The 12,500-nt window shown below is 36.1% G+C and overlaps 1 protein-coding gene across 1 annotated transcript; it reads left to right on the top strand.

Moving 5' to 3' along the window:
- Window positions 1-362: 362 nt before the first annotated feature.
- LOC147469746 (uncharacterized) lies at window positions 363-5,863 on the top strand. Its single transcript, XM_086547088.1, has 3 exons — window positions 363-459; window positions 4,452-4,547; window positions 4,907-5,863. The coding sequence occupies exons 1-3, from the start codon at window positions 363-365 to the stop codon at window positions 5,095-5,097; spliced, it is 384 nt and encodes a 127-aa protein (XP_086403214.1). The 3' UTR covers window positions 5,098-5,863.
- Window positions 5,864-12,500: the final 6,637 nt, after the last annotated feature.

The raw sequence follows: 12,500 nt of genomic DNA on the forward strand, positions 1-12,500 counted from the left end.
TCGCCACTCCCTACCACTATCGCCACCTCTACCACTATCGCCACCCTCCTACCACTATCGCCACCCTCCTACCACTACCCCCACCCCTACCACTACCACCACCCCTACCACTACCACCACCCCTACCACTACCACCACCCTCCTACCACTACCACCACCCCTACCACTACCACCACCCCTACCCCTACCACCACCCCTACCCCTACCACTACCACCACCATCACCCCTACCACCACCACCACCAATTCGCCACCGCATTATTCTTTGGGATCTTAGCGCCAGCGTATTGTCATATATCAAAAAGTATTGTTTTTAGCGATGTTGTGTAGCACTTCAAATCTGGAATAGGTGGATAGGTCACCATGGTGCGGGATAGGTACCGTCGCGATGTTCCCTCAATATCTTCCTGGCGCAAACAGTTCAAGAAAATGCACGGGGATCTCCTGGAAATCAGGATGGGTTTACCCCCCCCCCCGAGCACCCCCCCCCCCCCCCCAGCCCCCGCCGGGAGAAAAAAAAAAAAAAAAAAAAAAAAAAAAAAAAAGAAAAAGACTCACCGAGAGTACCTTAACTTAAAAAAGCTTGTGATTTAACCTAAGAAGCACAAGGAAAACACGGTCAATGGCGTCAGTACCTAGGATGTCGCGAACATTTTACAAATAAATTCCAGGGTTAATTCATTCAACGAGGATCAACCATTTATGAAAGAAGCTTCCCCACTTTGGGTCTTCAGTCCCGGCGCCCTTATAAGTACCTTAATGATCCGTAGCGAGACTCTAACATGTCCTACTGCATGAGATGCATCGGTCTGACCGTTGCTCTGTGTATATCAATGTTAATCAACTCATTTCAAATATTGCAATAATCAATCTATAGTATTGATGAAAGAAGCCAGATTTCTTCGTTCACAACAATGATAAATAATGTAACATTCTCAAAATAAGTGGCCAAGTACATACGTAAAATTATCTCCGAATAAGTCGGTTAGCAAAACGTTATCAAATTCGCAAAGTAAAAAGAAAAAAATAAAGCTAAGTCCATAACTAATAAAAATCCCACATAGACTAGATAAATGATTCCCTATATGGTTAAAAAAAAAAAAAAAAAAAAAAAAAATGAAAAAAAAAATCTGAAATTAGAGAAATGAACCCATTCCAATAATAGCTCGAGAAGTAAACAAAACTCCCATCCGCAGGGCCACCTTGAGAATCTTTGGTCTCCTCGTGATGCTGATTCTGACCAAGCAAGGGAAGTTTACTAACAAGTAATACTTTTTTTTTTTCTATTGTACTTTTCTCTTTTTATCTATTTTTTTTTTTTCTTTTTTTTTTTCCTTTTTCCTATTTTCCTTTATTTCTTTTTCTTTTTTCTTTTTTTTTGAGCCTTAATTCTTTTTTTTTTTTTTTTCATTTTTTTTTCTAGTTTTTCCCTCTTTTCCCGTACTGCCCCTTCTTACTTTTTTATTTTTTTTTTTTGTCTTTCTTTTTATTTTTATTCATCATCTTCTTGCTACTTATATTATTTTTTTTTATTCGTCTGTTCTAAACTTTTTTATCCCTTTTTTTCGCTTCAAATCACCTCGGTATTTTTTTTTATTTTTTATTTTATTTGTTATTCGGCCCCCTTTTCGCGTTTCTGTACTCATATCGCTTTAAGTTTTAATAATTCGACTTGACTTTTTCCCTTCTGCATTTTTATTTCCAAAATATTTGTCTTTGTTTTCTCTATATCCTTCCTCCCTTTTCAGCATCTTCCCCATTTACATCTTAATAACTTTTTCGTTATCCCCTTCCTTTTTTTTTTCCTCTTCCCTTTCCCCTTTTTAATTCATATGCGTTATCTTACGTTTCAATTATCATTTTCTCTTACTCCTCTAATTTTCACTTTCTTTTTTCAATCACCTTTTTATCTTCAGTTTAGGTTTTCTCCCCACACTTCAGATCTTATTCTTTCCTCGCACTTTCTCGTCTACTTGTTTTTCTCTTTCCTTAAATCACTCCCCCCAGTTGTTTCGAGTCACTTTTCCTCTTTCTCTTTCTCATTCGTCTTCTCAAATTATCTTCCCCCTTTTCGTTTTCCTCATTTCGTCCTTTGGAATAATATTCTTCTTCTCTTCCTCATTCGTCTCTCCAACAGCTTTCCTCTTTCCTCTTTCTCATTCGTCTTCTCCATCATCTTCCGCTTACTCCTCTTTCTCCATATCGTCATCTTCTGTCCAACACTCCTCTTCCCTCTTTCTCATGATCATCATCCCTCTCCAATCATCACCCTTTCGCCCTTCCTCATTCCCCTCATGATCGTGCCCTCCTCCATCACCGTTCCCACTTCCTCTTTCCTCATTCGTTCTCCTCTACACACACCTTTCCTCTTCCTCTTTCTCTCATATCGTCCTCTGCTGTCCATCATGCCTTCACCTTTCCCTCCTCTATCCTCTTCCTCATTCGTCCTCCGTCCATCACCTTTCCCTTCCTCTTTCTCATTGCGTCACTCTCCTCAGTCTTTCCTCTTCCTTCATTCGTCTCTCCATCATCATTCCCATCCATTACCTCTTCTCATGTCCGATCCTCATCCAATCAATCTTTCCTTCTTAATCCTCTTTCTCATTCGTCCTCTCCATCATCTTCTTTCCCCTTCCTATTTCTACATTCGTCCTCTCCATCATCTGTTCCTCTTTCCGCTTTCTCATTCGTCCTCTTCATCAATTCTTTGCGCCCCTTCCTCTTTCCTCATTTCTGGCCTCTCCATCACCTATTTACCCTCTTTCACTCATTGATTCTCACGTCAGTCTACCTCTCAATCATCTTTCCCTCTTTCCTCTTTCCTCATATCGTCCACACTTTCCATCCCATCTTTCTCGCTCTTCAGCTCTTTCCTCATTTTCCCGTCCTTCAGTCCATCATATTCTTTCATTCTCTAGATCCGTCTTTCTTTCATTCGTCCTCTCAACAATCGATCTTTCCTCCTTCCTGCTTTCTCATTCGTCCTGCCCTCATCTAAATCCTCTTCCTCTTTCATTCGTCCTCTTCCGATACATCCTTTCCCTCTTCCTTCTTTCTCATTCGTCCTCACACATCCTCTTTCCTACTTCGCTCTTTCTCATTCGAGACACCTCGATCCATCATCTTTCCCTCTTCGCTCTTTCCCTCATTTCGTACCTCCTCAATCAGTCTTTCCTCCACTGTCCTACTTCGCTCTTTCTCATTCGTCCTCTCAATTCATCTTTCCTCTTCCTCTTTCCCTCATTCGTCCTCAGCCCATCAACCTTATCCTCTCCTTTCCTCTTTCTCATTCGTCCATCTCCATCCAATCTCTCCTCTTCTCCTACTTCATTCTTCATTATCCGTCCTCTTCCATCTCATTCCTCCTCATTTATCTCATTCTCTTCCTCTCCATCATCTTTCCTCTTCCTCTTTCTCATTCGTCCTCTCCATCATCTTTCCTCTTCCTCTTTCTCATTCGTCCTCTCCATCATCTTTCCTCTTCCTCTTTCTCATTCGTCCTCTCCATCATCTTTCCTCTTCCTCTTTCTCATTCGTCCTCTCCATCATCTTTCCTCTTCCTCTTTCTCATTCGTCCTCTCCATCATCTTTCCTATTCCTCATTCGTCCTCTCAATCATCTTTCCTCTTCCTCTTTCTCATTCGACTTTACACCCTATACACCATACGGTTATGATAGGTAACATGTAACATAAACTTGTACATGAAACATAACTTAGTTGTAGTTGAAATAAAATTTAAGTACAATAGGAAACAGGTGCACTAGAGAATGCCAGTGTTGGTAATTAACTGTTAAATACCCGTTTCCTTTTTAATGATTATTCCGGTATGTAATTATGATGTAATTAACCCTTATATCGTCTATCAACTTTATTTATTCTTTATTTTCATTTTCCTTACCTTAAGACTATTAATCAAGCTCCCTTTTGATAATTTTCAGGTACCTAATCATAATGAGATTTACCCTTATACAGTCTATAATCTTTCGTTATTCTTTATTTGCATTTTTACTTCGCTTAATATTAATCAAGCTCCATTTTGATAATTCTTCAGGTACCTAATTATGATGTAATTTACCCTTATACCGTCTATAATCTTACTTAGCTTAAGAATATTAATTAAGAATATTAATGAAGCACTTATTTTTAAGAATATTTCTTAAGAATATTTATGAAGCACCTATTCTCAAAAATATTAATCAAGCACCTATTCTTAAGAATACTAATGAAGCACCTATTCTTAAGAATATTAATGGAGCACCTATTTTTAAGAATATTAATGAAGTACCTATTCTTAAAAATATTAATATAGCACCTATTCTCAAGAATATTAATGAAGCACCTATTCTTAAGAATATTAATGAAGCACCTATTCTTAAGAATATTAATCAACCACCTATTCTTAAGAATATTAATGAAGCACATATTCTTATTTATCAAATTTTCCGTTTCAGCTTCTGGATGGTTCTGCTACGACCACAACCCAGGAGATAAGTGGTCGGTTGTACCCTGTTTCTCTGGCTCTTGTTTCTCCATTGGAGCCAAAGTCTGTAAGTTTATTGTGTGCATTTCATCCCGTGTTACTCTTTGAGATAATTAAAGATGAAACCAGGTCATCGTGATAAGAGTTATTTCGTCACCCGGTTTAAAGAATTTGGGTTCTGAAGTCATGTTTGGTATTTTTGCTGTTAGTTAGATCAAACAAATACATATTGAAAGCTTTTATAGATCTGATTACACTTCCATAAAGAAAGAAAGAAAAGAAAAAAAAATGATAATAAAAAAAAGAAAAAAAAAAAAAAAAAAAAAAATAATAATAATGATAATAATGGAAATAAAATAAAAATAAAAATAAAAATAAATAATTATCTTTCTTATTAGAAGTTGTAATAATGTTTCATTCTAACAGTGGGTTTCGGGGACGCCAAGAAGGGCTGCGCAGACAAGGTGTATCCGAACGTCTGCCAAGCCGCCAACTTCAACGGACTGGCTTCAGAGCACGTGTGTTTTTGCAACTCCATCCTCTGCAACAGCTCGACCAACGTGGCTCCGTCTCTCCTCCTCCCCTTGCTGATGCTCGGCTATTTCCTGTGGATGTGATTTCTGAAATTATGAATTTGTGATATACTGCTGGTACAATGTTATTTTTTGTTATTATTTTGTTTTATATGTGATGTTTATATTTTATTTTATTATTATAAGTAGTTGTATAAGTACTCCAAGACCGGTGCTAACCATTAGGCGATTACCCAGAGGGCTTAAAAAAAACAGAGAGCGCAGGACGATGTCTCGACAACTAAGACAGAATGGCAAACTTAAGTCACCTTAGAGTGACCAGACTAACATCGAAAAAGGAAGTGCCTAATGCTTACCAATTGGCATATTGCAATCATCTTGAATGGTCGAGTGAAAGTACCTTATCGAAATTAACTAGTGAGAAGGACGTTAGAAATACTCAATACTTGCAAATCGACACGGGTGGTCATCACCTTCGCTACATCAACCAGCAACTGCAGACCAATTAAGGTTCCTTTGTCCATTATTTCTACTAGTGTTTTCAACTCCCTTGTTTATCAGCTGATGCTTCTTCCTGCTCGTTGGCACTCTTCTTTCATGTGTTCTCGGTGGATTGCGAGCTTGTGTTGCTTTCTTGAACTTGACAGCAAGCACTGGCAAATCAGGGTGTGTAGGGAAATTTTTGCTAAAGTCATTAGCTAACATGGTCATGTAGTCATGCGCTTTGTCAGATGGCACAAATACAAGTACCCGTAAACGTCGGACGTTCATGACAACAGCAGAATCTTCTGTGTACCTTCCTGCCTGATCCCAATCCCTGGCTTCTCCATGCTGAGTGGCTGAGGTGAAAGTAACAGCCAGTTATGATGGAGGAAGGGTCAAGTCCATTTTCAACAAGTATGATAAGATTTTGTACCTTAGACAGGAGAATATAAAGATAAGGTTTGGACATACTGTTATGGTATGCATGGGAACGGTACAGCTGCACATGAGAGCAGGTGCTATTTTAAATGTTCTGCCCACGATCTGCGGTCCGTGAACAACTAAAGCTGATCTTGGTCTCACCATACCTTGGCGCTGGTCCTTGAGTACTTTTTATAAAATTTTGGTTAACATGGCAGTATAGAAATCAGTGAGGGAGGAGAGGGAATGGGACGGGGGGCAGTATTAATGATTTTAAATTTTATTTTGATAGGGTTTTTGGCACGTGCATTTTTATATTGATATTTTGGCATTATGTGTGTCATTTTTATATTGATATTTTGGCATTTCATTTTTATATTGATATTTTGGCATTTCATTTTTATATTGATATTTTGGCATTTCATTTTTATATTGATATTTTGGCATTTCATTTGTATATTGATATTTTGGCATTTCATTTTTATATTGATATTTTGGCATTTCATTTGTATATTGATATTTTGGCATTTCATTTTTATATTGATATTTCATTTTTATATTGATATTTTGGCATTTCATTTGTATATTGATATTTTGGCATTTCATTTTTATATTGATATTTTGGCATTTCATTTTTATATTGATATTTTGGCATTTCATTTTTATATTGATATTTTGGCATTTCATTTTTATATTGATATTTCATTTTTATATTGATATTTCATTTTTATATTGATATTTTGGCATTTCATTTTTATATTGAAATTTTATATAGTTCTTTCATAGTGTCCCATATCTTATAGTTCTTTAGATAAATTTTTTGTAAAACAAATATTCAGAAATTTTACCCTTAGATAATTATACGCGATTAACACAGATAAGTGTGCACGATCTTAAAATTCTCAATAATGACTTGAATCTCTATATATTCAAAGGATATGCAACAAATATTTTTTTTTTAATCTCCTGTTCAAATACTTTTAGGATACAACAGGTGTTTCTTGATTAAAAGAAGCCATTTTTCTTTAAGAGTTTGGGGAAATAAATATGTTACATCACCAAAGAGTATATCACAGAAGAGTTACTTTAAAAATAAATTTTGTAATACAGGTGTTACAGAAACTGCAGTGTTTGTTAACCCAACCCATGCATTCCATTAAATAGGCAGAAATTAATGTACATAAACTAATCATTGTTCCAACACTGAGTGAACTGACATGTCCGTGTTGGTATATCTAATGATGGTATTTTCGCTTTGTAGCAAGATATATATTTCGTGTATCTTAATGAAAAGAAACATATCTGATGTATCATTTTTTATGATGATAAAATGTATTTTGAGGTTTTGTAAAAAAATATGACTACATTTTTCTCTGCACTGATAAATAGAATGTAAGTGACTTGATATTATTTCGTTTCAACATTCCAATGTGATTGTGTATTAGTTTCAGTTGCATTTTCAGTGATATTGCTTTTCATTTTATATGTGAAATCTTAGTAAACTTTAGAGTTATACGCTTTGTGTTTCTTTTTCGTGAACCTATATTTGCGAACACTGATTACATCTTTTTTGACAATGAAACTTTATCAGCAATTTTTCATATAAGAATGAAGTGTATTGAATGCGTGCTTAATTTCCAATATGAAGAAGGTACTTCTGTTTATGGTCATATATTTTCACCTTTGGCAATTTACGAAATAATATTTTTTTGTCTTTTAACTTTGGATATTAGTACTGTCTATTTGATCTTATTTCATAAAATTTACAAGTTAAAAACATTCATATATAATCATACATTAACTTAATTAAAAATACGATTGTGCTTAGTACACTTAAATATGATAGAAAAAAATGATTAATAGTCACATTAAATGAAATCTCTACCTACCAATATCAAATAATCTTTCGGAATTTTATATCTTTTCATAAAAAAGTACATCCCTTCACACATATATACTTCCTAAAAAAGGCTTTAGGCTCTACAATACTAAGTCTAAAACGTACGCTTTTTCACGAAAATATAATAAAGTTTCGGGTTTTCGTCCCTTTTAAAATAATTATGACTAGGGTTGTGACAAAAAATTATTTGAAATAATTTTATAAGCTTAAGCTTTAAGCTCATAAAATAATCTTTTTAAGCGTATAAAAATATTTTCCAACAACGGTTTCATTACTTGATAAGACTCAATTTTAAGTGGCTAACGAATATTTCAACATTTTCTAATATTAATATATTCAGATGAACAGCAGTTCATTCTAATATAACAAACTAATAACGTCGCATTCAAGTGAGTGTTATACCGTCATTGAGTGTCCGATTCTGTCTTGCCTCTGAAAACTAGATTAAGAAAATACTTGACGTATATACCATTTTCTCACCTTCACATGACAAAACTTGCACTCTATCACTCCATCAACATCCTCAAAGTCTTTGAACTCATCGAGTAATTTTCTTTTGAGCTTGTGTGCCTGAATTTTTGGCATCTTTGCAAGCTGAAATGTTGAGAAAGTAGTAAAGTTTATAATTTAGAAGTAAATATTACATCTATGGAACTATGAAAATGCTACTAACTTACCTTTAAGTAACCGACGGAAATACTTAAGAATCTACTATCTAGTAACTGATATGCCAATTCTATCGTTTGCAAGGAATTGTAGAGCTGAAAGAGCGATGTGTTGATGGAAGAAAGTAGTTGTGGTTTCAATCACTTTAGTTCACTACACGTATATACAGAATGATATATGAATAAAATTACAATAATAATAATACATTACAGACAAATAAAAGATTTCAAATATTATAGACAAAAAGGTAATTGTTTGAATGAAATTTATAATTGTTAAAGCACAAACAATCAATAAACATTTTTTCCAATAAATAAATTTTAACATAAGCGAAGTCAAATAAACAGGACATTAGAACATTAGAATCCATTTTTATCCATAAAATGAAACCAAAACTTAACAGAGACTTACCTGTTGACCTTGCAGTTCTGTCGTGAATACTGTTCACTTACAGGGCTACAGGGTCAACATATCACCTCATTTTCTCCTCTTCTCATTTTTTTATTTTTTATTATTATTATTCTTCTCTGGTCAACGTAGTTTTTTTCTCTCTCTCATATTGGAAAATAATTCTTTATTAATTGTTTGTGCTTTAACAATTATAAATTCCATTCAAACAATTACCTTTTTGTCTATAATATTGGAAATCTTTGTTATGAATAAAGTTTAACTCTGTAAACAAAATTAGAACATTAAAGATGCACAGACTGAACATTATTTAAAAAGAATATTCTTGGATTAAGTTTTTAATAAAAAGCTTATTTTTCGAAGCTTTTATGTTAAAAAAGCTTAAATATTTTAATTTTAAGCTTATAAGCTAATGTCACAACCCTAATTATGACATTGTTTCATAACTGAACTCAAAGAAAGAAATAAAGTTGCCACGATCTGTGAGTGACCTTGAATGACAGCCGTGAAGATACGTACTCGCTGACCTCTGCTTTGTCACTGAGAATAATTAAAGAACCATTAGATTGCTATTAGGTTGATATTACGCTCACCTTGTCATGAATTTTGTACAGAAAGTGCTTTAAAAACTATGTCATTTAAAGGTATGCATAACCCATTGCAAACGGGATAGATTCGCTTAGCCAGTTTTCAGGATGGGTTTTATTTCAGAGCCATGCAGCTTCATTTAATATACTTTGACTTTTCTCATTCTTTTTCAGTCACTCATTGTAAAACTAGAGCCCTTTTTGTGTTTTATTGCATTTAGAGACTTAAACGTGTCATATTGCAGGCTCTATCAATGCTGCAGTTGACTAAAAATGTAGCATAGGGACCACATCAGCTCATGGTTTTCTTTATACTCAGTGTGAAAGAAGTATTGCTATATTATGGAAGGACAAAAATAAACTTTATTTTTTCGTATTTGTGTACTGTCATGAACGAATACGAAACATATGACCATCCACAATAAAGATAACATGAAGAGGTAGAGAAGAGGAAGGAAACCTGTGCTTATGACTGTGAGTGCCACAATAAAAGGCATCCCTACTGGCACAAGGGCACATTGTAGACACTGGGCATGGTTTAAGTCACCTTCCTCTTCTCGTTCTGTCTGCACATCCTTCATTGGCGGTACTTTAAATCAGGAGGGTGGCAATTTTCTGTGTACCATCGCTCTATAAAGATAGGGCTTGCTAGAGACAATGGATGGGTGGGGGGCGGTGATGGGGTAATGCGGGGTGATGATGGGGTGCCCTGTCAAGGCACACTCCCTATCTCCGTCTCTTCTCCATCTCTCCTCTCAAGGCTCTCTCTCCCTCTCGCTCTCACCTTCTTCTCCATTCCAAGGCTCTCTCTCCCTGCTGGTTTTAGAGAAAGTGGGTGCCATCTAGGTTTTGGAATGACATGTTAGGTGAGAAAAAAGAAACCCATTTTGCTTAATTCATGGTAATCATAGTAATTATGACTGCAAATTGCATCATCACTCAGTTATTACCCATAGTGGGAAACAATAAAATAATAATAAAAGATTGAGTAAGTTCACTATGTATGGGGTGATTGCCAACGATAAAATCATACGGAAGAAATTAGAGAACCAAAATCCCGCCCGCGAACGTCATGAATGAATGTCGAAGTCGCGAAGGCGCCGGGATAGTCGGGGTGGATGGGTCATGTCGGGGTCTTCCGCGTGAGTGTCGGCGGCCGTGTGGTCGCTCATGGTGATTCGCCCAAGCTCGAAGCAGGCGTCGCGGGATGATGTCGGGTCGGGTCGCGATGTCGGGTCGGGGCGGGCGTCGTGCGAGCGGCAGTCCGCGCTCGATGATGTCGGCGGGTCGGGTCGGTCGGGCGGGAGAGTCGGGGTGTCGCGTCGCACGTCGCCTGTCGACACGGCGGCGAAGCGGGAATGTCACGGCCGCGCGGGTGGGGCGAGTCGATGTGATGGTCGGGACCCGGCGGGGCGAAGGATCGGCGCCAGGGCATGGGATATCGTGATCGCGCATGGTTCGCTGGTCGGCGCTGGGCCGGAGATGCGAGATGGTTTGTCGGGCAGGTCCGCGCGTCGCCGCGGCTGTCCGCTCGCGTCGCGGGACCCCATTATGTCGTCGGGTCCGGCGTCGTGATGGGGAGTCCGATCGCCCTAGACTTCGTCAAGGAGGAGAAAGAAGGGCGGGAAAGGAGAAGGGGTGCAAGTCCAGAAAAGAAGCAGAGAAAGAAAAGAGAGGGTCAGGAGAAGGAAAAAGATCACCGATAACAAAGGGATCAGAAGTATGTCGCGATGTCGGTCCAGCGTCCGGGGGTGTAGTCGACCGGGAGGGGGTCGAAGTCGGAGGCAAACGCGGGCGCCCTTTGTGGTCGCGGGGGGCGCGGTCAGCGGATCGCGAAGATGTCGCAGCCCTTCGTCAGAAGAGTCATCATGTCGAGGTATCGATTTTCGCAGCTCATGTCGCCCTTCGTCAGGCCACGTCATGTATGTTATGTCACCCATATAAGGGTTAAATGATCCCACTTTGGTCTTGAATGAGTATTAATTTCTACCTTGATAAATTACGAGAAGAATCAGAATAGTTTACCCTTACAGCCCATTTTCTTTTTCTCATTTGTAGTCGAAAGAAAACGAAAGTTCTAGACTGTCTTTAGGATAACTTATACAAAGTTATGGAAAGTAATTTAAACTACTATATTCTAGTTCCTTTGCAGATAATTCTTTAAATAAATGCAGATAAATTGGATGCACAGATATTCTATAGTAACATAAGCCCATACAAGACATGATGCAGAAACTAAATACTAAACACAGCAAGAATGCCAATTTATATTGCATGTACACAGAGAGAGAAAAAAGAAAAAAAGAGAAAATATTTATTTAGAAGATATTTAGAGAGATATAGAGAGATGATATATATATACCTTTATATATATATATATATATATATATATATATATATATATACCTTTATATATAATATATATATATATATATATATATATACCTTTATATATATATATATATATATATATATATATATATATATATATATATATATACCTTTATATATATATATATATATATATATATATACACCTTTATATATATATATAAAAAGTATATATATATATATATATATATATATATATATATAACAAAAATATATATATATATATATATATATACCTTTATATATAAATATATATATATATATATATATATATATATATATATATATATAAACCTTTATATATATATATATATGTATATATATATATATATATATACCTTTTATAGATATATATAATATATATATATATATATATATATATATATATATATATATATACCTTTATATATATATATATATATACACACACACACACACACACACACACACACACACACACACACACACACACACACACACACACACACACACACACGTGAGAGAAAGAGAGAGATAGAGATAGAGATAGATAGATAGATAGATATAGAAATATATATACATACATACACACAGACTCACAAACACACACAAACACACACAAACACACACACACACACACACACACACACACA

Source organism: Penaeus japonicus, unplaced genomic scaffold (assembly GCF_977035675.1).
Source record: "Penaeus japonicus unplaced genomic scaffold, GWHDUDI00000001_assembly GWHDUDI00000019, whole genome shotgun sequence".
Taxonomy (NCBI): domain Eukaryota; kingdom Metazoa; phylum Arthropoda; class Malacostraca; order Decapoda; family Penaeidae; genus Penaeus; species Penaeus japonicus.